Below are 26,529 nucleotides of genomic sequence, written 5' to 3'. Positions count from 1 at the left end.
GGAGATGAGATGAGATAAGATATTATGAGATGAGATGAGAGGAGATGAGATGAGATAAGATATTATGAGATGAGATATTATGAGATGAGATATTATAATATGAGATGAGATGAGATGAGATAAGATGAGAGGAGATTAGATGAGATGAGATGAGATATTATAAAATGAGATGAGAGGAGATGAGATGAGATAAGATATTATGAGATGAGATGAGAGGAGATAAGATATTATGAGATGAGATGAGAGGAGATGAGATGAGATAAGATATTATGAGATGAGATGAGATAAGATATTATGAGATGAGATGAGAGGAGATGAGATGAGATGAGATAAGATATTATGAGAGGAGATGAGATAGATAAGATATTATGAGATGAGAGGAGAGGAGATGAGATGAGATAAGATATTATGAGATGAGATGAGATGAGATGAGATATTATGAGATGAGATATTATGAGATGAGATATTATAAAATGAGATGAGATGAGATGAGATAAGATGAGAGGAGATTAGATGAGATAAGATGAGATGAGATGAGATGAGATATTATAAAATGAGATGAGAGGAGATGAGATGAGATAAGATATTATGAGATGAGATGAGAGGAGATAAGATATTATGAGATGAGATGAGAGGAGATGAGATATTATGAGATGAGATATTATGAGATGAGATATTATAAAATGAGATGAGATGAGATGAGATGAGATAAGATGAGAGGAGATTAGATGAGATAAGATGAGATGAGATGAGATATTATAAAATGAGATGAGAGGAGATGAGATGAGATAAGATATTATGAGATGAGATGAGAGGAGATAAGATATTATGAGATGAGATGAGAGGAGATGAGATGAGATAAGATATTATGAGAGGAGATGAGATGAGATAAGATATTATGAGATGAGAGGAGAGGAGCTGAGATGAGATAAGATATTATGAGATGAGATGAGATGAGAGGAGAAGAGATGAGATAAGATATTATGAGATGAGATGAGAGGAGATGAGATGAGATAAGATATTATGAGATGAGATGAGAGGAGATGAGATGAGATAAGATATTATGAGATGAGATGAGAGGAGATGAGATGAGATAAGATCTTATGAGATGAGATATTATGAGATGAGATGAGATATTATGAGATGAGATATTATGAGATGAGATATTATGAGATGAGATAAGATATTACGAGATGAGATGAGATAATATGAGATGAGATGAGATATTATGAGATGAGATGAGATATTATGAGATGAGATAAGATATTATCAGATGAGATATTATGAGAAGAGATGAGATGAGATAAGATATTATGAGATGAGATATTATGAGATGAGATAGAGAGATATTTACACCAAAACGGTATAAGTCAAATGACGTCATCAGACTGCGCCCGTTCATACTGGAGTTAACAAACACAAACTCTCTCTTTTGGAATATATCAATAATAATAGTTGTTGGAATTATTCTCCGGGAAAGTGACGTATTGACGACCTCGTGCTTAGAGCGCCCCCGGGTGGACACATACGTCGACACGTTGACATCTCGCGAGATTTCCCCGGAGCGACGCTCTCTTCTCGTCCAGCATGGCGGCGCTGTACGAAGGCTACACGTTGTGTGGACTCGTACCCACTCACAAGCTCTCCCAGTCCGGCGTCCAAGGGCTCGAAAGGGAGCGAGACAACGACCATGTCATCGTCACCGACTCGTCGCGAACCGTCACCCTCTACAAGGTACTGGACGACGAGAGTTCGGGACCAGAACCGAGCCGGTCCAACTGAAGACTCGTGTTCGTTAAACTCTTGTGTTTCTGGTCAACATGTGCCGTCATTGTGGACCAGAACTCACACGTGTGTGTACATGTACACCAGATCGTGGGGTTGTGTAGTTGTGTAGTGTTTGTAGTTGTCAACATGTGTTAGCTAGTGTTAGCTAGTGTTAGCTAGTGTTAGCTAGTGTTAGCTAGCGTTAGCTAGCTTTAGCATCACAGTCAAAATAATACAAAATATTCATCGTTCGTGTCAAAAGTCAGATCACGTGTGACGTGTGGGTCAAAGGTTGTCTACTGCAACAGAACGTATCAACATATTTATAAGTATAACTTGATCAAGCTGCTAATACAAGTGTGTTTACATGTGTAATAATTGAAAAACAACAAAACACTTTCAAAACGTAATGTGAAAAGTAAAAGATCAAGTCAAGCAGTTTAAAAAAAGTCTTGTGAAGTAAAAAAAATGATGTATATCTAGTTGAGTCTTTGAGTCTGTGATGTTCTTGAGTGTTGACTTCTTCTCTGCAGGTGTCGGACCAGAAGCCTCTCGGGAGCTGGACAGTGAAACAAGGCCAGAGTTTAACTTGTCCTGCAGTTTTCAACTCTCAGTCAAAGGAATATGTGGCAGTTACAGATAAAAATGTAAGTTTAGGTGTTTTTTTGTTTTGCTTTTAACTCTTAAGAGTCATCTTTGTTGATCTTCTGTCTTCCAGGTCATCAGGATATGGAAGGAGGAGGACATGCTCCTCGACAAGACTTTCAAAGCAACGGTAAGTTTGAATAAAGATAGGTTTGGTGTACGGCAGCGCGATATATCTAAAAAATATAGTTAACGCGATATTGTCACGTGCGATATACATCGAAAACATGTGATAATTTATAATGTTTTATTGTATAAATCAAGTGTTTCTTTAATACACACTTCGACCAATCAGTGTCACGTTCTGTAAAGTTGTCAATTTGTACTTCTATGTCTCGTTGTTGTTTACGTCTCCGTCCGTCTGTGAACTGTGCGGCGCAGCTTGTTAGGCTCGGTTGCTATGGCGACGTGTCTTGATTCAGTATATCCAGTGAAGTAATACTAACTTATGATCTAGTCAAACACTAGTGATCCAGTGAAGTAATACTAACTTATGATCTAGTCAAACACTAGTGATCCAGTGAAGTAATACTAACTTATGATCTAGTCAAACACTAGTGATCCAGTGAAGTAATACTAACTTATGATCTAGTCAAACACTAGTGATCCAGTGAAGTAATACTAACTTATGATCTAGTCAAACACTAGTGATCCAGTGAAGTAATACTAACTTCTGATCTAGTCAAACACTAGTGATCCACTGAAGTAATACTAACTTATGATCTAGTCAAACACTAGTGATCCAGTGAAGTAATACTAACTTATGATTTAGTCAAACACTAGTGATCCAGTGAAGTAATACTAACTTATGATCTAGTCAAACACTAGTGATCCAGTGAAGTAATACTAACTTTTGATCTAGTCAAACACTAGTGATCCAGTGAAGTAATACTAACTTGTGATCTAGTCAAACACTAGTGATCCAGTGAAGTAATACTAACTTATGATCTAGTCAAACACTAGTGATCCAGTGAAGTAATACTAACTTATGATCTAGTCAAACACTAGTGATCCAGTGAAGTAATACTAACTTATGATCTAGTCAAACACTAGTGATCCAGTGAAGTAATACTAACTTATGATCTAGTCAAACACTAGTGATCCAGTGAAGTAATACTAACTTATGATCTAGTCAAACACTAGTGATCCAGTCACTCGTCTCTTTCAACCTCCTTTGTTAAAGCAACATATTGTAAGAACTTTTCATCTCGTCTCAGTTGTTTTCTTAGAAGATCGTGAACTTCCAAACAAACCTGTCCGTCTTCACCGTATGCTAACGAGCTAAGTTGTTAGCGTCATTTATAAAGTGTTATAAACAAGTGTAAACCTGTCCGTCTTCACCGTATGCTAACGAGCTAAGTTGTTAGCATCATTTATAAAGTGTTATAAACAAGTGTAAACCTGTCCATCTTCACCGTATGCTAACAAGCTAAGTTGTTAGCATCATTTATAAAGTGTTATGTGTGCGTCTTCACCGTATGCTAACAAGCTAAGTTGTTAGCATCATTTATAAAGTGTTATGTGTGCGTCTTCACCGTATGCTAACGAGCTAAGTTGTTAGCATCATTTATAAAGTGTTATGTGTGCGTGTACAAGGATTTATTCTTGATTTGGTGATATCACGACGCGCCGGCGGCTCCTCTCTGATGTCGCTCAGTTTTGCAGGAAACCGAAAGCGTTAGAAGAGATATTTTTCTACCATCATGTCGACACAGAAGCGCGGAAGTAAACGAATGTAAAATATCGCATCGTTTTCCTTATTCAATCCCCCGGACCTTCACTACAGTACTCGCGCACACACCACTACATTTTTAGGTGAAAGAAAATAATATCACGTTAATATTGATATCGTACTTCAAGACAACAATATTGAATTTCACACATATTTCCAATATCGTGCAGCTCTAGTCTGGTGTGACATAAAGGGGATGTTTTTTCCTTTAGTGCTCGACAGCCTTTTGTGATTGGACTGGACGTCTTTAATGTTAATCTTCTGTCACCAAATGTTGCTCTTGTAAATCCTAAAACTGAACTTTAGATGATGATTGTTTGTGAAACGCACTCGTGTCCTTTCACTAGAGTTAACAAGATGTTTGTGTTGCAGGTCTTATCGGACATCTTCTGCCTCAATTGTGTTCCTGGATGGGATCCGGTGGTTTTGTTCCAGAACGGATCCGTGAGACTCCTGGATGCTCTGCTCTGTGCTCCTCAACAGACCCTGGAGGACGTCCTCGGACCAGAGGAGACCATCAGGTGAGCAACCAAGCGTGTACAAGACTGTGTTTAATTTAACTGAATCTTGACATTTACTTCTAAACTATAAACATTTCTAATGAGTTGTTGTAAACATTCGAGACCTACATATGTATCAGAAAGAAACGATGAACACACATTTCACCAGCTTCTTTATCGACGTTCAGAGATTGACGTGAAACGGTGAAAAGCCTTGAGAAAGTGGGATTGAACCAGATTGTAGACAAAAAACACTTGACGTTCATGTGTTTTATTCCTTCGTTCATTTTAACAATATTGCAGCAACATTCAAGTCTTTCCACGTGTTTTGAAACATCTTTTGTGGTCTGGTCTCAGGTGGAGCATCAACGTTGTCGCCGACACTCAACAGCTGGTCGTCTTCTCCACTGAGCAGGTGAAACGAGTTTTTTCAGCATCGCTTGTGAACTTTGACAAGTGGAAACGGTTCTGAGTGACGTTTGTTTTTACGTTCTTGTCTTTTTGTGCGTCTTCGTTTGAATGTTTTGTCGCACCAACGACAGAAGGGGGATCACATGGTCTACCTCCAGAGACTGAACCCCAACATCCTGCAGAGGTACAGGCTGGAGCGAGAAGAGCCGCGACTGTCTCCGCTCAGCTTCTCCGCCCGATGCCAGGATCAACACATTTACCTTCTTTATCTCTGTAAGTCTTCACTGATCCTGTCATTTAGAATTTGATTTATATCATTATATGACCAACACAGCAGGTACATCCACATATCAACTCTTCTTCTCTGTAGACTGCTGGTGTCGAAGCTAACTTTCTTTTCTACAAATGTAACCCAAGCTTCTAACCGTCGCGTCACTGGTTACACAAAGATTCGAGATCACTGATACCATATCTTTCCATCGCAGTTGCGCTGTTTAACCACTAGAGTTTTCTGTCTCAATCCAAAAACCTCCGACCTCATCCCTTCGAGCAGTTATGACAAATATTTATTCTTATAGACGTTTCAAATACTAAATTATCGCCAACATGTCAGATAAATCTCAGAACTTTTTTACCATAGTTTCTGGATCATACTTGCATTCGAAGCGTTTTTATCTGATAAACGGCAAAATACACGATTCTTGTCATATTACTCCATGTGTTACCATAGCATTACTCCACAAGTCTCTGTAGTATTAATCTGCGAGTAACCGTAAGTAAACAAGTATTACTTATTACCTAGATGTGTGTGCCTGTCCTGGATACCAAACTCCTTCTACCTCACTCCAGAATGTTTCCTTCTCCTCTAGTTCACATCCACCTGTGGGGCATAGCCACTAATAACGTTTAAATTCACACCTTCAATTTCAAGCTTCTTGCTACCTTTCTGGAACTCCTGTTGTGTTATCAGTTTTATCTTGACCTTTAAAGTATATACTTTATTGAGTATTGTTTTTGATTGTTGAAGCGCTTTGTGACCCTGGTCTGGAAAAGCACTCTATAAATCCAAATTACTTTTTACTTACTTACTTTCCACCTGTTCTCCTGAACACACTGCATCATGTCAATCAACTCTTACTTATTTAAACCACAGTCTGCATCACATGTACAAAACTCACACGCCTTACTGGTCAACGGAAGCTCCGCCTTAATAGACATGTATTTATTGATGAGAAATGAAACGCAGAGAAGGATTTGAATTGATATCCTAAATGGTTATGGTTTGATATCCTTGTAACCGTTCTCACGTGTCGATGCAGTCAACACTAATGTAGACGGTTGGTGATGAAATAATTAAAAGTTTTAGAAAGAAAAATGTCTTCATAATCATCATAAACGATGAAAAGAAAGAATTGGTCGCAATCCTCGTTATTTAAAATAATCTGTTTCTATCGCAATATCACTGTGGATCTAAATAAACTAAATACATTATTAAGGCCTGAATGTTACTCTATTTTTTACAAGAAAACCAGTTTAATTTTCAATCAAACCACTGCCTCAAGTCAAAACTGTCTTTGATCTGGACGTTCATTTGTGGTTCAGATCCAAACGGTCACGTGTATCAAAGCGTCATCCCGGTGCGAGGTCAAGGGTCGGACGAGGATCCCCTCGCTCTGCCTCTTCCCCGGAGTCTGCTGCTGAAGCTCCCCATCGACGAGGGCTCTCTGGAGGCGGCGTCCGTCCAGATCCTGGACGAGGCGCACATCGCCGTCGTGGGCGTCCCACACCCCTCGGCCGGGGCGGGGAGAGGTGGGTCGCGAGGGAATGACCTCGACGAGAAGCTTCACTTTCAGATGTTAATCCAACCGACCTCTGATCCGCTTGTCGTCAGACTTCCTCTGCATCTGGAACACGAACTTCCAGACACTGCAGGCGGGAAAAGAGATGAGCAGTAAAATCTATGGACAGGTAAGAATGTCGTCGTCGTTGTCGCACCAGAGAAATGAATCATTGGAGAAAACATTAAAATAAGAATAAGAATGTCCGCTCTAGAGTCAATCATGAAAGGTAGAAATATTTCCTTTCACTAAGATTATCAGTTATTTTTATCCCTGTGTTTTTTTGCCACATGCTCGAAATGTTCTTGAAACTAGTTTAACATTTTCTTGTTAAGCAAAAAAACAATATGCAGGTTTTGAAAACACACAAACTCACAAATGCAAGCACAAAAGTTGTTTTCCTTTAAGGGCACCTGGTGTGTTGATTTAAGTCTTAAATTGATCTTGGACCTCTATTGTACTCGTAAGTATGTGTCTTTTGGCACAAAACTTTTCTTTTCAATAAAGATATTGACATTAGAAAATAATCTCAAGCTTGCTGCCCCTAACCACGCCCACTCTGCTGTGATTGGACAAACATCAAGGTTTGTCAGTGCAGAATCTAGTAGTAAGTAATTTACATTTTCTAGACCAGGGTCACAAAGAACTTAAACAATCAAAACAATACACAATAAAATATATACTTTAAAAGATCAAGATAACATTGAGACAAACACAAGAGTCTCAGAGAATCAAGGAAAAGCTCAAATAAAAGTGTCTTGAGATGTTTCTTGAAGGAGTCAGTAGATCATCAAACACAGATGTTTCTTGAAGGAGTCAGTAGATCATCAAACACAGATGTTTCTTGAAGGAGTCAGTAGATCATCAAACACAGATGTTTCTTGAAGGAGTCAGTAGATCATCAAACACAGATGTTTCTTGAAGGAGTCAGTAGATCATCAAACACACATGTTTCTTGAAGGAGTCAGTAGATCATCAAACACACATGTTTCTTGAAGGAGTCAGTAGATCATCAAACACAGATGTTTCTTGAAGGAGTCAGTAGATCATCAAACACAGATGTTTCTTGAAGGAGTCAGTAGATCATCAAACACACATGTTTCTTGAAGGAGTCAGTAGATCATCAAACACACATGTTTCTTGAAGGAGTCAGTAGATCATCAAACACACATGTTTCTTGAAGGAGTCAGTAGATCATCAAACACAGATGTTTCTTGAAGGAGTCAGTAGATCATCAAACACACATGTTTCTTGAAGGAGTCAGTAGATCATCAAACACAGAGATGGTTCCAAAGCTTAGGAGCAACAGTCTGGAAGGATTTCTCTCCTCTGGTCCGGAAGTTCAAGAACCATCAGTAGATTCTGATCCACAGACCTCAGAGCCCGAGCTGGGGTGTAAGTCTGGATCAGATCATGAAGGTCTGACCATGAATAGATCTGAAAGTAAGAACCAGAATTTTAAAATGATCCTGAAAGAAACCAGTGAAGAGTTTGAAGGAGAAATGTGAGTTCTTCTACTAGAGCGGCTCAGAATTCTGGCTGCAGAGTTTAGTATGAACTGCATCATAGCTTGTCCACTAGATCTGACATAATGGTGTCGTCCAGCGATCCCTGTCCTCCCAGCAGTCCGTGCTGCAGGAGGCCAGTATAACGCTGGTAGATGATCCTGACTCTGCCGGCGGCGTGTCAAGGTTCTCGTCCTTCACGCCGCCGGCACAAGGCGACAAGCGCCTGAGTCTCCAGATGGTTCCAACATCGCTGTTCTTCTAACGCAGCTGTGGAGTCAGTCCAGCAAGTTCTTCATCCCTCATGGGAAAACCCTGTCCGTGATCCCGTACGAGTGCGCCAGGTCCTCGCTGGCCTCGGCGCTCGGGAAGTTACAGAACAAGACCGAGGGTGAGTCGAAGAAAACGTTTTTTTGTGGTTCGTGATTGACTTTCGTTTCTCTTCTTCGCTCAGGATCCAAACCTCCTGCTTCTGTGGCTTCATGGAACACGACCGGAGAAGTGACCACGACCCAGACCCGACCGACGGTGACGATACTTTAACTTAAAAACACGCTTTTGCTTCTCTTCTGACCAAAGATTTGTTTTACCAGATGGATTTTATTATAAATTGTATTCGTTTCATAGAGTAATTCCCATTTATAGCAGAAATGGAAATAACACATCAATGTATAATAAGAAAAAATACTAATAATTATACATGTATAGATATATAAATAAAATAAGTGTCAAAATACAAGAATACAACTGACAAATCAATCCGAAAATCATCCAATGGGCCCTTTTTTGTCATAAGCTCCGCCCATTCAGTGGAGCACTAAGAGATTTGATTGGATCAGACGTGTGTCAATGAAAATGGTTGATTTACGGTTTTTAAAGTCGTGAAAATCAAGTGTCACTCGGAGGGATGTGTTATCAAAAGATTGTAATGGATTAGATGGACTTTATTAATCCCCCCGGAGGAATGAAAAGTTATTTAACGTCTGAAAATATTCTCGTCAATTTGCCGACTTTACTTTTATCACTCGTTTCCTGCCTGAACATGATTTATTTAAAGGTTTTTCTTTTACAGCGAACGCAGCGTAAAAGTCAGTCGGCGGCCATTTTAAGCGTGGATCAGATCCTGGAGCTGGTTCAGGTGAAGGAGGTCGAATGAAAACCGTGTGAATAAAAGTCGACTCAAGTTTCTTCTCTTCATCTCAGTCTGCGTCTGAGGCGGAGGTGAAGAAAGCAGTGGATGGTTTTCTCTCGCGCTCCGACTTCAAGGACCTGCAGCCGTCGGTGGGTCGGCTGGCGTCTGCCATCGTGTCCCGGGGTCTGAACGACGAGTCCTTCTACCCTCGTGGTGCTCTGACCCAACTCGTGCGCTCGCAGTGTCTCTTCCACAGGTCAGTGAGTGATGGCGTCACATCCAAGTTGAAATTTAGTCGCGGAGAAATACTCTGGAGCGTCGCGGAGTATTACTCTGGAGCCTCGCGGAGTATTACTCTGGAGCGTCGCGGAGTATTACTCTGGAGCCTCGCGGAGTATTACTCTGGAGCCTCGCGGAGTAATACTCTGGAGCCTCGCGGAGTATTACTCTGGAGCCTCGCGGAGTAATACTCTGGAGCCTCGCGGAGTATTACTCTGGAGCCTCGCGGAGTATTACTCTGGAGCCTCGCGGAGTATTACTCTGGAGCCTCGCGGAGTATTACTCTGGAGCCTCGCGGAGTATTACTCTGGAGCCTCGCGGAGTAATACTCTGGAGCGTCGCGGAGTAATACTCTGGAGCCTCGCGGAGTATTACTCTGGAGCTTCTCGGAGTATTACTCTGGAGCGTCGCGGAGTAATACTCCGGAGCCTCTCGGAGTATTACTCTGGAGCGTCGCGGAGTAATACTCTGGACCCTGGAGTAATACTCCGGACCCTCGCGGAGTAATACTCTGGACCCTGGAGTAATACTCCGGAGCCTCACGGAGTAATTATACAGCGAATCACGGAGTAATACTCTGGACCCTTCCTTGAAATGTATTCAAATGCTTTATTAGGCTTAAAAACGGTTCTTCTGTGAAGTTCTGACATGAAGACTTGAGATGTTTGACTGGTGTTGGTCCTGCAGTGGATGTCCTCGCCTGGTGCTGCTGGCTCTGGAGAAGAAGGACTTCTTCCTCTGTCAGCTCTGCCTGCAGTTCTTCCAAGACATCCCAGAATCCATCACCTGCACGTGTCTGCGAGCCTTCCTCAGGTAAACTCTTGTCCGAACGCTAGCTTTGATCCATCAGACGCTCACCTGGAGTCTCACCTGGAGTCTCACCTGGAGTCTCACCTGGAGTCTCACCTGGAGTCTCACCTGGAGTCTCACCTGGAGTCTCACCTGGAGTCTCACCTGGAGTCTCACCTGGAGTCTCACCTGGAGTCTCACCTGGAGTCTCACCTGGAGTCTCACCTGGAGTCTCGCCGCAGCATGTCGGACGCGGAGGCCGAGCAGGCGAGTCCGGACGAGGAGAGCGTCTCGTTCATGGAGTCCCTGACCTCCCCGGACCAGGACCAGACCGACCTGCACAACGGCTTCAGCGCCGCGGAGGAGGAAGGAGGCGTCGAGAAGAGCAAGTCCTCGGACCTCCTGGTGTGTCCGGTCGGGATCCACAAAGCTGCTCTGCTGTATCCTTCATGTGTTCACGTCACTCCGTCACACCAACGCCGTCTGTGAAGGTGTTTCTTTAACCGCTTCGTAGGAACGAGATCCTGCAGACGGCCTTCAGCGACTCGTACCTCGTCCCACATCTGAAGGACCTCTCGTCCAAACACGTCCTCGTGAGTCGCGGCACAAACTCTTCTTCGTGGACAGCCTTTCATCTCTCTCTCTTCCAGCTGTTCCTGCGGTTCCTTCAGTTCCTCTACCTGAAGTACTCCGAGGACGTTCTGCGCCAGAACCTCGGCCTGCGCTCGCCGAGCCTGTCCCAGGTCTGTAGTTGAGATCCCGGTCCTGAAGTGTTGTCCTGAGGATTCAACTCCGTCGCCTCGTAGATCATGGACTGGGTGTGTTTGCTGCTGGACTCGCACTTCACGGTCCTGGTGATGACGGCGGACGCCCGGGAGCTGCTGATGAACCTGCACAGCTACGTCAAGACCCAGGTCCTCCCCCTAGTCCCTGTGGTTGTGAATGCTGGGAAACCATGCCGATCGATACCCTTTTTGAATTTTCAACTTGATTAGAAAAGAGGAAAAACGTCAGAATGAGTGACAGAAATCACTTTATTGGGTTTCGAGAGATTTTACAAGAAATATGAAGTTTGCAAAGGATTGTGGGATAGTTGAGAAAACACCACCATATTTAATTTGCATATGTTCTATCAAGTTCAGTTTATATCCCTTAAAAGTGATTTAATGTATATTAATATAGATTTTTTTCTCTGAGAACATTGAACCAAACAAGTTTTTGTCAAATTCTTTGACTCGATACCATGTGACTGAAGCTGGACTTTTATTTCCCTGCGTTGTTAACCAAGTTTTAGTCGTTTGAACAAAAGTTACTTTGAAGACTTTGACACGGACTTGAAGATCAGATCCAGGACGATCAGAAGATCATTAACACTTTTATTTGTATTTTGTAGTGATTTGACATTTCTTCAAAAGTGAAACTTTATACTCTTATTGTGTGAATACTGGAAAGCATTCCTCGTGTGAATGCTGGGAAGCAGTCGCACAATTAAGATCCTGTTTTCTTCTGACCTTAACTTTGTTCCGCTTCTCCTCCCACAAATTTTATCTGATTTGAACGGTTCAAACTTTTATCAATTCAGCTCGTTTTCCAAATGCAGTCTATGTTCTATCTTTCTTTTATCTCTTCCACTCCTTCTTTTATTCCTCTTTTTCTACCCCATTCATTTCAATGGTGAAAATCTTCAACTCATGTTTCAACTCCTTCCACTTTGACCTACTTATACTTTTACTACTACTTTCACTACTACTACTACTTCTAATTCTACTACTACTTGTACTTTTACTACCAATTCCACTACTAGGCAGGAGTGGAGCGAAAGTATCATGATGAGTCTTTGTATCCTTTGTCTTTGTTATTTTTCTTCGATCTATGTTCTTTATCTTTAGACTTAGATTGTATCATCTTGTTCTTTCTCTTTATTTATCTTTGTTCTTATTTTTATGAATAATTGCTTTATTGCTGTGTCTAATCGGAAAAAAACTATTTCAATAAATCAATCGATAAAGTTCTACCTAACCTAACACTACTACTACTACTTATACTTTTACTACTAATTCTAATACTACTTTTATTTTTCTACTACTCATTTTAATACTATTATTTTTCTACAACTTCAACTTCTACTTTTACTTCTAATTCCACTGCTACTTTCACTACTACTAATACTACTACTTTTACTACTAATTCTAATACTACTTTTATTTTTCTACAACTTCCACTACTTCTTCTTTTACTTCTAATTCCACTTCTACTTTCACTACTACTAATACTACTTCTACTTTTACTACTAATTCTAATACTACTTTTATTTTTCTACTACTTCCACTTTAACTTCTAATTTTATATATGTTATATTACGTTATATATTTGCATGTTACATTTATGTTTGAATTTCCAACCTTAACGTTGTTTGTATATATTTGTGTGTATATATATATATATACAAACAAACAAACATTTACAGGTTGATGAAGCTTCTCACCTTCAAGTATTTGTTCGTCCTCAGGTGAAGTTGTACTCGGAGCTCGGCAAGATGGAGAGCAGCCTGCGAGAGCTGGACAAGATGAAGTCGAAGCGAGACGTCGGACAATATTCCATCGAAATAATTCAATTGTTTTAATTTTATTTTAACAACATCTTCAGCATCGAAGCGTCGCGATCGAGTCAAGAAGTGAAAACACCTGGAAATGTATCTTTGTGTGAATCTTTAAACAACTGGTTTTTTTTCTCTCTTCGTTTCCACCTCAGTAGTTGTTGGTCCGACTGTGTACTTTGTGTTTCCACGTGAAATAAACACTTATTCGTGAAGTACTGGACATTTTTTCAAGAAACTTTTGTTATTAAAACACATTTGTTGACGTGTAAATATCTATTGTTTCCTTTTTTTTGACTGACTTGAATAGAATCATTTATCGTCGGCAACACGTGACGTTTTGAGGTCAAAGAATATGAAACTAAAATAATATGGAATAAAAAGACTAAAGTACTTTAAATAAAAAATAAAACACGACACATTACCATAAAACGTTATGTAAATAACTTATAATGAATACAAATGAGAGCAGACAGATGGAAAGAAATGATACGATCGGATTTGTTATTGATCCAAAAGTAAAAATCTAACAAAATAAAAAGACATTCGTTGTCGGCAGGATTCGAACCTGCGCGGGAAGATCCCAATGGATTTCTAGTCCATCGCCTTAACCACTCGGCCACGACAACATGTGCTCCACTGTTCGCGACGTCATATATAAACCTGAACAAAGATTATGTAATTCAGTGGTTCATTGTGATATTTTACCGTTTAAAGTGTTATATTAAAATAATTTTAGAATATATTTTCTAAACTTTATTCATAACCGGCTCGTGTTTCTAACGTACCTGTGATCTGAAGACGAAGCGTAAAGTTAGGACGGAAGAGATCATTAAAATGTATTTATGTTTTCGACTTAAGTTTAGTCAATTAAATGTTATTAAATATAATTTAATCATGAATTCTGTTCTTAAAGCTTTTACTTATTTGACACGTGACCGAGTGTAGAGCCCGGTTTAAAATGACAACTTCCGCTGAAACTGGGTTTTAATGGCGTGAAATGTTAATGGACAAATAAAGAAGTTAAATCAATAAATAATAAAATGTTTCCTTTTATTTCTATTTTAAAAAAGGTGACGATTACATTTAATGCTTTTTTCATAATACCTTTGTGTTTTATTTTGAATGTTCGAGCTTCACGCTTCCGGTTTTTAATGGAAACGCTTACGTTTGTCAAATAAAGAAGTTTAATAAAATTGAAAAATGTTTATTTTATTTTAACAAGTCACCATAGTATTACTCCACAAGTCACCGGAGTATTACTCCACACGTCACCATAGTCTTACTCCACACGTCACCGGAGTATTTCTCCACACGTCACCGGAGTATTTCTCCACAAGTCACCGTAGTATTACTCCACCAGTCACCGGAGTATTTCTCCACACGTCACCGGAGTATTTCTCCACACGTCACCGGAGTATTTCTCCACAAGTCACCGTAGTATTTCTCCACAAGTCACAGTAGTATTACCCCACAAGTCACCGGAGTATTTCTCCACAAGTCACCGTAGTATTACTCCACAAGTCACCGTAGTATTTCTCCACACGTCACCGGAGTATTTCTCCACAAGTCACCGTAGTATTTCTCCACAAGTCACCGGAGTATTTCTCCACAAGTCACCGTAGTATTACTCCACAAGTCACCGTAGTAATACTCCACAAGTCACCATAGTATTTCTCCATAAGTCACCGTAGTATTACTCCACAAGTCACCGTAGTATTTCTCCACAAGTCACCGTAGTCTTACTGCACAAGTCACCGGAGTATTTCTCCACAAGTCACTGTAGTATTTCTCCACAAGTCACCGTAGTATTACTCCACAAGTCACCGTAGTATTACTCCACAAGTCAGCATAGTATTTCTCCACAAGTCACCGTAGTATTACTCCACAAGTCACCGTAGTATTTCTCCACACGTCACCGGAGTATTTCTCCACAAGTCACCGTAGTATTTCTCCACAAGTCACCGGAGTATTACTCCACAAGTCACCGTAGTATTACTCCACAAGTCACCGTAGTATTACTCCACAAGTCACTTTAGTATTACTCCACAAGTCACCGTAGTATTACTCCACAAGTCACCGGAGTATTACTTCACAAATCCCCGTAGTATTACTCCACAAGTCACTTTAGTATTACTTCACAAATCACCGTAGTATTACTCCACAAGTCACTTTAGTATTACTTCACAAGTCACTGTAGTATTACTTCACAAATCACTGTAGTATTACTCCACAAGTCACTGTAGTATTACTTCACAAATCACTGTAGTATTACTCCACAAGTCACTTTAGTATTACTCCACAAGTCACCGTAGTATGACTCCACAAGTCACCGTAGTATTACTTCACAAATCACCGTAGTATTACTCCACAAGTCACTTTAGTATTACTCCACAAGTCACTGTAGTATTACTTCACAAATCACCGTAGTATTACTCCACAAGTCACTTTAGTATTACTTCACAAATCACCGTAGTATTACTCCACAAGTCACTTTAGTATTACTTCACAAGTCACTGTAGTATTACTTCACAAATCACCGTAGTATTACTCCACAAGTCACTTTAGTATTAATCCACAAGTCACTGTAGTATTACTTCACAAATCACCGTAGTATTACTCCACAAGTCACTTTAGTATTACTTCACAAATCACCGTAGTATTACTCCACAAATCACTTTAGTATTACTTCACAAGTCACTGTAGTATTACTTCACAAATCACCGTAGTATTACTCCACAAGTCACTTTAGTATTACTCCACAAGTCACTGTAGTATTACTTCACAAATCACCGTAGTATTACTCCACAAGTCACTTTAGTATTACTTCACAAATCACCGTAGTATTACTCCACAAGTCACTTTAGTATTACTTCACAAGTCACTGTAGTATTACTTCACAAATCACCGTAGTATTTCTCCACAAGTCACCGTAGTATTACTCCACAAGTCACCGTAGTAATACTCCACAAGTCACCATAGTATTTCTCCACAAGTCACCGTAGTATTACTCCACAAGTCACCGTAGTATTTCTCCACAAGTCACCGTAGTCTTACTCCACAAGTCACCGGAGTATTTCTCCACAAGTCACTGTAGTATTTCTCCACAAGTCACCGTAGTATTACTCCACAAGTCACCGTAGTATTACTCCACAAGTCAGCATAGTATTTCTCCACACGTCACCGTAGTATTACTCCACAAGTCACCGTAGTATTTCTCCACACGTCACCGGAGTATTTCTCCACAAGTCACCGTAGTATTTCTCCACAAGTCACCGGAGTATTACTCCACAAGTCACCGTAGTATTACTCCACAAGTCACTTTAGTATTACTCCACAAGTCACCGTAGTATTACTCCACAAGTCACCGGAGTATTACTTCACAAATCCCCGTAGTATTACTCCACAAGTCACTTTAGTATTACTTCACAAATCACCGTAGTATTACTCCACAAGTCACTTTAGTATTACTTCACAAGTCACTGTAGTATTACTTCACAAATCACTGTAGTATTACTCCACAAGTCACTGTAGTATTACTTCACAAATCACTGTAGTATTAGTCCACAAGTCACTTTAGTATTACTCCACAAGTCACCGTAGTATTATTTCACAAATCACCGTAGTATTACTCCACAAGTCACTTTAGTATTACTCCACAAGTCACTGTAGTATTACTTCACAAATCACCGTAGTATAACTCCACAAGTCACTTTAGTATTACTTCACAAATCACCGTAGTATTACTCCACAAGTCACTTTAGTATTACTTCACAAGTCACTGTAGTATTACTTCACAAATCACCGTAGTATTACTCCACAAGTCACTTTAGTATTAATCCACAAGTCACTGTAGTATTACTTCACAAATCCCCGTAGTATTACTCCACAAGTCACTTTAGTATAACTTCACAAATCACCGTAGTATTACTCCACAAATCACTTTAGTATTACTTCACAAGTCACTGTAGTATTACTTCACAAATCACCGTAGTATTACTCCACAAGTCACTTTAGTATTACTCCACAAGTCACTGTAGTATTACTTCACAAATCACCGTAGTATTACTCCACAAGTCACTTTAGTATTACTTCACAAATCACCGTAGTATTACTCCACAAGTCACTTTAGTATTACTTCACAAGTCACTGTAGTATTACTTCACAAATCACCGTAGTATTACTCCACAAGTCACTTTAGTATTACTCCACAAGTCACTGTAGTATTACTCCAAGTCTCTACTTAGTTGTAAATGTAGAATTAGTATTAGTAGTAGTGAAAGTAGCAGTGGAATTAAAAGTAAAAGTAGAAGAAGTGGAAGTAGTAGAAAAATAAAAGTATTATTAGAATTAGTAGTAAAAGTAGAAGAAGAGGAAGTACTAGAAAAATAAAAGTAGTATTAGAATTAGTAGTAAAAGTAGAGTAGTGTTCCTTTTATTTGTGTTTAAAAAGGTGAGTACATTTCATGCTTTTTTTCATAATACGTTTGTGTTTTATTTTGAATGTTCGAGCTTCACGCTTCCGTGTTTTTGTCGCGCTCAACTTCCGCTCCGCTGCCAACGGTTTTTAATGGCGTGAAATGTTTACTTTTGGCAAATAAAGAAGTTTAATCAAATGTTTCTTTTATTTCTATTTTTAATAAGGTGACGATTACATTTAATTATTTTTTTCATAATACTTTTGTGTTTTATTTTGAATGTTCGAGCTTCACGCTTCCGTTTATTAATGGAAACGCTTACGTTTGGCAAATAAAGAAGTTTAATCAAATGGAAAAAATTGTTTCTTTTATTTCTATTTTTAACGAGTGACGAGTACATTTAATTGTTTTTTCGTAATACTTTAGTGTTTTATTTTGAATGTTCTTCACGCTTCAGGTTTTTAATGGAAATGCTTACGTTTGCAAATAAATAAGTTTAATCAAATGGAAAAATGTTTATTTTATTTCCTTTTAAAAAAAGGTGACGATTACATTTAAATGTTTTTTTCATAATACTTTAGTGTTTTATTTTGAATGTTCTTCACGCTTCCGGTTTTAAATGGAAATGTTTACGTTTGGCAAATAAAGAAGTTTAATCAAATGGAAAAAAAATGTCTCTTTTTATTTCTATTTTTAACGAGTGACGAGTACATTTAATGCTTTTTTTCGTAATACTTTAGTGTTTTATTTTGAATGTTCGAGCTTCACGCTTCCGTTTATTAATGGAAATGCTTACGTTTGGCAAATAAAGAAGTTTAATCAAATGGAAAAAAATGTCTCGTTTTATTTCTATTTTTAACGAGTGACGAGTACATTTAATGCTTTTTTTCGTAATACTTTAGTGTTTTATTTTGAATGTTCTTCACGCTTCCGTGTTTGCGTCGCGCCTCACAATGGTTGTCTTGACGCAGGTCAGGCCTGTGTTTTCAAGTGAGGGGGAACCGAGAGCAAAATGGCGTCTGCGGGGAACCCGGAGCGGGACACCGGCCATTCACTGTGAGCTTTCCGCCTCCAATTCACACCCGCGGGGGGCGGTCTGTCGTGGAGCCGCCAGGGGCCTCTTTTGCTTCCACATTTACCCGCTTTTTCCCTCCGCCGCGCAGGCGAGATTGAGGACCAGCAGCGGCTCTCGATGCGGAGCAGGCGGGGAAGGCCGCCCAAACCCGCGGCGGCTCCTCGGGGCGGCTCGCCCGGGCCGGTGCGGGGCTCCCGGGGCGGCAGGAGCAGAGGGACCCGCGGCAGAGGCAGGGGCAGGGGTCGGGTCCGAGGCGGGCTCGGCGACGGTCCCGCGGCTCCGCCGGACCTGGACCTCTGCGGCCGAGACCACAACGACTTCCAGCCGCAGCGAGGACGCAGGAAAGTTGGACCGGGAGCCGGTACCGAGGCGTCGCGGGCGCGAGGAGCCTGCAGGGGCGGCAGGGGGTCCCGGGGATCGCGCGGCGCCCGCGGGGCCAGAGGAGGACTCAAGCGGCCTCAGAACAAGGTGGTCTACGACGACAACAGCGACGACGAGGAGGAGGACAACATCAGCTACAGGTCCGAGGAGGACGAGCCGGTCAACCCTCTGTCCGACCTGGAGGAGGAAGAGGAGGAAGAGGAGGATGAGGAGGAGGAGGAGGAGGAGGAGGAGGCCCTGGAGGAGAACGACTCCGACTTTCTGGACCAGCTTCCCGAGGAGGAGGACGTCAGCTTCTGCAGCGACAGCAGCTTCAGGAGCTCCAACGACAGCAGTCCAGGTACGAGTCTGGGGTCCCTGAGGGTCTGGACCAGGAAGAGGGGCCACTGGTGTTCAAGATGGAGCTTCAGACTCAGGCCTTTGTTCGGCGTCTGATGCTCTTCAGGTTCTTCAGCTGATGTTCACTTGGTTTCTCTGGTCGAGAAGATGCTCCTTCAAGGATTATAATAATAATTATAAATCTTTATTCACTTTATTAACGTTTATTCTTCTTAAAGATTATACAACTTTATTAACGTTTATTCTTCTTAAAGATTATAAAACTTTATTCACTTTATTAACGTTTATTCTTATCAACAAACTTTATCTTCTTAAAGATTATAAATCTGTATTCACTTTATTAACGTTTATTCTTCTTAAAGATTATACAACTTTATTCACTTTATTAACGTTTATTCTTCTTAAAGATTATAAAACTTTATTCACTTTATTAACGTTTATTCTTCTTAAAGATTATAAAACTTTATTCACTTTATTAACGTTTATTCTTCTTAAAGATTATAAAACTTTATTCACTTTATTAACGTTTATTCTTCTTAAAGATTATAAAACTTTATTCACTTTATTAATGTTTATTCTTATCAACAAACTTTATCTTCTTAAAGATTATAAATCTTTATTCACTTTATTAACGTTTATTCAACAAACTTCATCTTTTCAAAGATTATAAATACATTATAAATCTTTAATCATGACTGACAGCTCGTTGTTTCAAGTGACGCTCCTTCTCTCCGAGGCGTCACCATGGCAACCACGTGTTGACGAGGTTCTTGTTATGAATCCCATAAATAGTATCTTTTTAATTCCAAAAACCCAATTAAAGAGAATAATTAATGCAAAGATATTTCCATTTGTTCTGGACGGAGCTGAGACTGAAGTACAACGAGCGAGTATTTTGTTGAACGTTTGTACAAACAAGAAGTATAACTATAACTATATATACTACATGTCTCCTCGTGTGTTGACGATCAATCAATCAATCAATCAATCAATCAATCAATACCTTTAGATGGTAAATCAAGCGTACATGCCAACATGTAAAAACATAATAAAAAAATGTTTCACGACAAAAGCATTTTTGAACATTTTTTTACTTCTTAAATGTAAATAACTTAAGTACATTAGAGTCTTAATATAAAGTAGAATAACATGTCTATTGTATTGTGAAGCAAGTGTTTTGAAATAAAGTCCATTATTATTTATAAATATATCACACATCAAGTTTAATATTTCATCTGCTAAAGGTCAACTTTAAGATGCAGATGTAAAATAAACGAAGAACATTTTTTTATTTTCTCAGCTTGTTATGACTATTACTATTATAAGTATTACTCCACAAGTCATCACCGTAGTATAACTCCAAGAGTCACCGTTTTATTACTCCACGAGTCACAGCCGTATTATTCCACAAGTCACTGTAGTATTACTCCACAATTCACCATAGTATTACTCCAACAGTCACCGTAGTATTACTCCCCAAGTCATTGTAGTATTACTCCACTAGTCACTGTAGTATTACTCCACAAAACAACTGAAGTATTACTCCACCAGTCACCGTAGTATTACTACACCAGTCACTCCACGAACCACTGTAGTATTACTCCACGAGTCACTGTAGTATTACTCCACAAAACAACTGAAGTATTACTCCACCAGTCACCGTAGTATTACTACACCAGTCACCGTAGTATAACTCCACGAACCACTGTATTATTACTCCACGAGCCACTGAAGTATTACTCCACAAAACAACTGAAGTATTACTCCACCAGTCACCGTAGTATTACTACACCAGTCACCGTAGTATAACTCCACGAACCACTGTAGTATTACTCCACGAGCCACTGAAGTATTACTCCACAAAACAACTGAAGTATTACTCCACCAGTCACCGTAGTATTACTCCACGAGCCACTCAAGTATTACTCAACAAGTCACTGTAGTATTACTCCACGAGTCACTGTAGTATAACTCCACGAGTCACTGTAGTATTACTCCACGAGTCACCGTAGTGTTACTCCACAAGTCACTGTAGTATTACTCCACGAGTCACTGTAGTATTACTCCACGAGTCACCGTAGTATTACTCCACGAGTCACTGTAGTATTACTCAACGAGTCACAGTGTTGACGCTGATGGTAAATCTAGATTGTTGCATGAGGTGCAGTGAGTACATGAAATAAAGAGTAATAATGACACGTGTCGATGTATATTTCATGTTAGTATTTTACTGTGATTCACCATCAAAGTAGTTTAAGGTTCTTCATTATATCGATCAACTGTGTCGAAAATGTACATGTATTGTTGTTTAAAATGGTTTAAATGTCATTTTAATGTAACAATTGAATCGTGTTTACTCTTTTTATTTCTGCTTTAAATGATTTAAAACATGATTTTACTTCAAATATTCAATTCCATCAAAGTCTTCGTGTTAAAGCTCGTTTCTAAGAACCTTCTCAGATGATCCTGCGTTAACCAAAGGATTTATTCTCTCTCTTCCTTCCAGGGAAGAGAAAACTTCGCCTGCTGCGACCTCCGACCCCCATCTTCGAGACCAAGGACATCCCCCCCCTGGAGCTTCCCAAGTCCTCGGAGGACCTCCTGGTTCCTACCTCACAGCTCCTCACCGTCTCGGCCGTCTACGAGGTGCTCAGGAACTTCCGCTCGGTGCTGCGTCTCTCGCCGTTTCGCTTCGAGGACTTCTGCGCCGCCCTGGCCAGCCAGGAGCAGTGCCTGCTGCTGGCCGAGACCCACGTGACCCTGCTCAAGGCCATCCTCCGCGAGGAGGACACCTCCAACACCACCTTCGGCCCGGCCGACGTCAAGGACTCGGTCAACTCCACCCTGTACTTCGTGGACGGCATGACGTGGCCGGAGGTGGTGCGCGCCTACTGCGAGAGCGACCCGGAGTTCCGGCACATCCTGGCGTTCCAGGAGGGCGACGACTACCCCTTCGAGCCCCTGGACAGCAAGATCAAAGTTCTCCAGTTCCTCGTGGACCAGTTCTTGGCGACCAACATCGCCCGGGAGGAGCTGATGTCGGAGGGCGTGGTCGCCTATGACGACCACTGCCGGGTGTGCCACCGCCTGGGCGACCTGCTGTGCTGCGAGACCTGCTCCGCCGTCTACCACCTGGAGTGTGTGAAGCCTCCCCTGCAGGAGGTGCCCGAGGACGAGTGGCAGTGTGAGGTGTGTGTGGCGCACAAGGTGCCCGGCGTGTCCGACTGCGTCCCCGAGGTCCAGAAGACCAAACCCTTCATCCGAGAGCTGCCGGTCGGATACGACCGACACAATCGGAAGTACTGGTTCCTCAACCGCCGGATCGTTGTGTAAGAAAGAAAGAGACATTGTTTTGAGGAATGATTGTTATGAGTATTACTCCACCAGTCACTGTAGTATTAGTCTACGAGTCACTGTAGTATTACTTCCCAAGTCACCATAGTATTACTCCCCAAGTCACAGCAGTATAACTCCACGAGTCACCGTAGTATTACTCCACCATTCACTGTCGTATTACTCCACCAGTCACCATAGTATTACTCCCCAAGTCACAGCAGTATTACTCCATGAGTCACCGTAGTATTACTCCCCAAGTCACAGCAGTATTACTCCATGAGTCACCGTAGTATTACTCCACGAGTCACCGTAGTATTACTCCACCATTCACTGACGTATTACTCCACCAGTCACCATAGTATTACTCCCCAAGTCACAGCAGTATTACTCCATGAGTCACCGTAGTATTACTCCCTGAGTCACCGTAGTATTACTCCATGAGTCACCGTAGTATTACTCCCTGAGTCACCGTAGTATTACTCCATGAGTCACCGTAGTATTACTCCATGAGTCACCGTAGTATTACTCCATGAGTCACCGTAGTATTACTCCATGAGTCACCGTAGTATTACTCCATGAGTCACCGTAGTATTACTCCACGAGTATTATTATCTCACGAGCTTCTGTGTTGCAGGGAGGAGGACGGCGAGCAGGAGGACAAGACCATCTGGTACTACAGCACGAAGGTAACTTTCTAGCTCATGGAACCATCATGTTGGAGATACATTTGTTTCTCTGTCGCCTCCAGGTCCAGTTGGCCGAGGTCATCGACGGCTTCGATAAGCAGTTCTGGGAGGCAGACCTCTTTGCAGCTCTGGAAGAGATCCGGGAGGAGGTCCACACGCACATGGACATCACTGAGGACCTGACCAACAAGTCCCGCGGGAACAACAGGTGTTTCCTGACGGCGGCCAACGGTAAAGTATTGATCCTTGATCCTGTTTCTGTGGAAGATGGTTCTACTGTACAAACAGTTGTTTACCTGTGACGTCAAGAGTCACTGAAGCTCGTATCACATCATCTCTACAACATTTAGACTGTGACTTAAGTATTACTCCATGAGTCACCGTAGTATTACTCCACGAGTGACCGTAGTATTACTCCACGAGTGACCGTAGTATTACTCCACGAGTGACCGTAGTATTGCTCCACGAGTCACCGTAGTATTACTCCACGAGTCACCGTAGTATTACTCCACAAGTCACTGTAGTATTACTCCACGAGTGACTGTAGAATTACTCCATGAGTCACCGTAGTATTATTCCGTGAGCTTTCATAGTATTACTCCAAGAGTCAACGTAGTATCACTCTGTTAGTAACCATTTCCTGTGTTTTGTTTGGTAATTTGCAAATGTTGAATAATGTTGAATAATGTTGGATCACGTTGGATCATGTTGGATGACGTTGGATCACGTTGGATAATGTTAGATCATGTTGGATGATGTTGGATGATGTTGGATAAGGTTGGATAAGGTTGGATAATGTTGGATGATGTTGGATAATGTTGGATGATGTTGGATGATGTTGGATCACGTTGGATAATGTTGGATGATGTTGGATAATGTTGGATGATGTTGGATGATGTTGGATCACGTTGGATCGTGTTGGATGACGTTGGATAATGTTGGATAAGGTTGGATAATGTTGGATAAGGTTGGATAATGTTAGATCATGTTAGATCATGTTGGATGATGTTGGATGATGTTGGATAAGGTTGGATAAGGTTGGATAATGTTAGATCATGTTGGATGATGTTGGATAATGTTGGATGATGTTGGATGATGTTGGATCACGTTGGATCATGTTGGATGACGTTGGATAATGTTGGATAAGGTTAGATCATGTTGGATGATGTTGGATCATGTTGGATCACGTTGGATCACGTTGGATCACGTTGGATGACGTTGGATGATGTTGGATAATGTTGGATAATTTTAGATCATGTTGGATGATGTTGGATCATGTTAGATCATGTTAGATCATGTTGGATGATGTTGGATGATGTTGGATGATGTTGGATCACGTTGGATCACGTTGGATCACGTTGGATCACGTTGGATCACGTTGGATCACGTTGGATCACGTTGGATCACGTTGGATCACGTTGGATCACGTTGGATCACGTTGGATGACGTTGGATGACGTTGGATAACGTTGGATAACGTTGGATCACGTTGGATCACGTTGGATCACGTTGGATCACGTTGGATGACGTTGGATGATGTTGGATCACGTTGGATCACGCTGGATGATGTTGGATGATGTTGGATCACGTTGGATCACGTTAGATCATGTTGGATGACGTTGGATGATGTTGGATCACGTTGGATCACGTTGGATCACGTTGGATCACGTTGGATCACGTTGGATCACGTTGGATCACGTTGGATCACGTTGGATCACGTTGGATCACGTTGGATGACGTTGGATGACGTTGGATAATGTTGGATCACGTTGGATGACGTTGGATGACGTTGGATGACGTTGGATGACGTTGGATGACGTTGGATGACGTTGGATGACGTTGGATGATGTTGGATCACGTTGGATGATGTTGGATAATGTCGGCTCAGCATCTAAATCATGTCTGCAGACGAGATCCTGGAGCGACTGCGGGCCAAGAAGGAGGAGGAGCTGGAGGAGGTGAAGCGTCGAGCGGCAGAAGAAGCTCTGAAGTCGCGTCTGGAGAAGGAGAGCGAGTGGGAGTGTGAGGTGGAGGAGAGTGTGATCCCCCTGAAGGAAGACCTCATCACGGACTTCACTGAGGAGGTGAAGGACCAGGAGGAGAAGACGCTGGACACGGACCACAGAGGTGAGTCTTCATGAGGACGGACCAGAAGAAGGTTCAGTTCCACAGGACCTTGAATCAGTTCTTTCTACAACCAAAGGTTGACTTTTAACTCTTTTTTTAAATATGTGGTTTTCTTTATTCCACGTCTTTTATTACGATGAGGATTTTCTTGCTTTTTTTAAATAAATCTTCTTGTTATATTTAATTGTCGATACAGGATTAAAACACAAACGATTTTTTAAGAAAATGTAAACAAGGATGAAATAAAAGAGATTACTTTACGACTCACTGTAGTATTACTTTACGACTCACTGTAGTATTACTTTACGACTCACTGTAGTATTACTTTACGACTCACTGTAGTATTACTTTACGACTCACTGTAGTATTACTTTACGACTCACTGTAGTATTACTCCACGACTCACTGTAGTATTACTTTACGACTCACTGTAGTATTACTTTACGACTCACTGTAGTATTACTTTACGACTCACTGTAGTATTACTCCACGAGTCACTGTAGTATTACTCCACGACTCACTGTAGTATTACTTTACGACTCACTGTAGTATTACTTTACGACTCACTGTAGTATTACTTTACGACTCACTGTAGTATTACTCCACGAGTCACTGTAGTATTACTCCACGAGTTACTGTAGTATTACTCCACGAGTCACTGTAGTATTACTCCACGAGTCACTGTAGTATTACTCCACGAGTCACTGTAGTATTACTCCACGAGTTACTGTAGTATTACTTTACGACTCACTGTAGTATTACTTTACGACTCACTGTAGTATTACTCCACGACTCACTGTAGTATTACTTTACGACTCACTGTAGTATTACTTTACGACTCACTGTAGTATTACTTTACGACTCACTGTAGTATTACTCCACGAGTCACTGTAGTATTACTCCACGAGTCACTGTAGTATTACTCCACGACTCACTGTAGTATTACTCCACGAGTCACTGTAGTATTACTCCAC

At 41.1% G+C, this 26,529-nt stretch overlaps 2 protein-coding genes and 1 non-coding gene across 4 annotated transcripts in view; 2 read left to right on the top strand and 1 right to left on the bottom strand.

The window, feature by feature from the left end:
* Positions 1-1,574: 1,574 nt before the first annotated feature.
* nol11 (nucleolar protein 11) lies at positions 1,575-13,409 on the top strand. The gene is made up of 18 exons (XM_087787417.1): positions 1,575-1,734; positions 2,301-2,414; positions 2,486-2,542; positions 4,517-4,665; positions 5,002-5,059; positions 5,187-5,328; positions 6,658-6,864; positions 6,947-7,023; positions 8,669-8,789; positions 8,853-8,926; positions 9,471-9,536; positions 9,602-9,786; positions 10,497-10,622; positions 10,841-11,038; positions 11,113-11,191; positions 11,249-11,341; positions 11,405-11,512; positions 13,108-13,409. Exons 1-18 carry the CDS (start codon positions 1,588-1,590, stop codon positions 13,219-13,221), a joined length of 2,115 nt encoding a protein of 704 aa, XP_087643543.1. The 5' UTR covers positions 1,575-1,587; the 3' UTR covers positions 13,222-13,409.
* Positions 13,410-13,741: 332 nt separating this feature from the next.
* trnas-aga (transfer RNA serine (anticodon AGA)) lies at positions 13,742-13,823 on the bottom strand. The gene has a single exon. It is a non-coding gene; the product is annotated as a tRNA-Ser (tRNA).
* A 4,706-nt stretch (positions 13,824-18,529) lies between these two features.
* LOC148087348 (nucleosome-remodeling factor subunit BPTF-like) overlaps positions 18,530-26,529 on the top strand; it is a 53,757-nt gene continuing 45,757 nt past the window's right edge. For both annotated transcript variants that reach the window (XM_087787668.1, XM_087787659.1), the window contains exons 1-5: positions 18,530-19,408; positions 21,914-22,736; positions 23,378-23,429; positions 23,492-23,660; positions 25,337-25,555. In XM_087787668.1, coding sequence (XP_087643794.1) covers positions 18,805-19,408; positions 21,914-22,736; positions 23,378-23,429; positions 23,492-23,660; positions 25,337-25,555 — 1,867 coding nt within the window. In that variant the 5' untranslated portion in view covers positions 18,530-18,804. The remainder of the gene's footprint in view (positions 19,409-21,913; positions 22,737-23,377; positions 23,430-23,491; positions 23,661-25,336; positions 25,556-26,529) is intronic.

The sequence above is a fragment of the Callionymus lyra genome, chromosome 1 (assembly GCF_982586985.1).
Source record: "Callionymus lyra chromosome 1, fCalLyr1.hap1.1, whole genome shotgun sequence".
Classification (NCBI taxonomy): Eukaryota; Metazoa; Chordata; class Actinopteri; order Syngnathiformes; family Callionymidae; genus Callionymus; species Callionymus lyra.
Note: the sequence above shows the minus strand (reverse complement) of the source record. Positions and strands in the feature narration are given on the sequence as shown.

Bases quoted from the DNA above. Each gene is read 5' to 3' on its own strand.
- nol11 (XM_087787417.1), top strand. From the start codon at position 1,588: ATGGCGGCGCTGTACGAAGGCTACACGTTGTGTGGACTCGTACCCACT. The intron at 5,060-5,186 runs GTGAAACGAGTT...CACCAACGACAG, and splicing joins TCGTCTTCTCCACTGAGCAG to AAGGGGGATCACATGGTCTA. The intron at 11,039-11,112 runs GTATCCTTCATG...ACCGCTTCGTAG, and splicing joins ATCCACAAAGCTGCTCTGCT to GAACGAGATCCTGCAGACGG.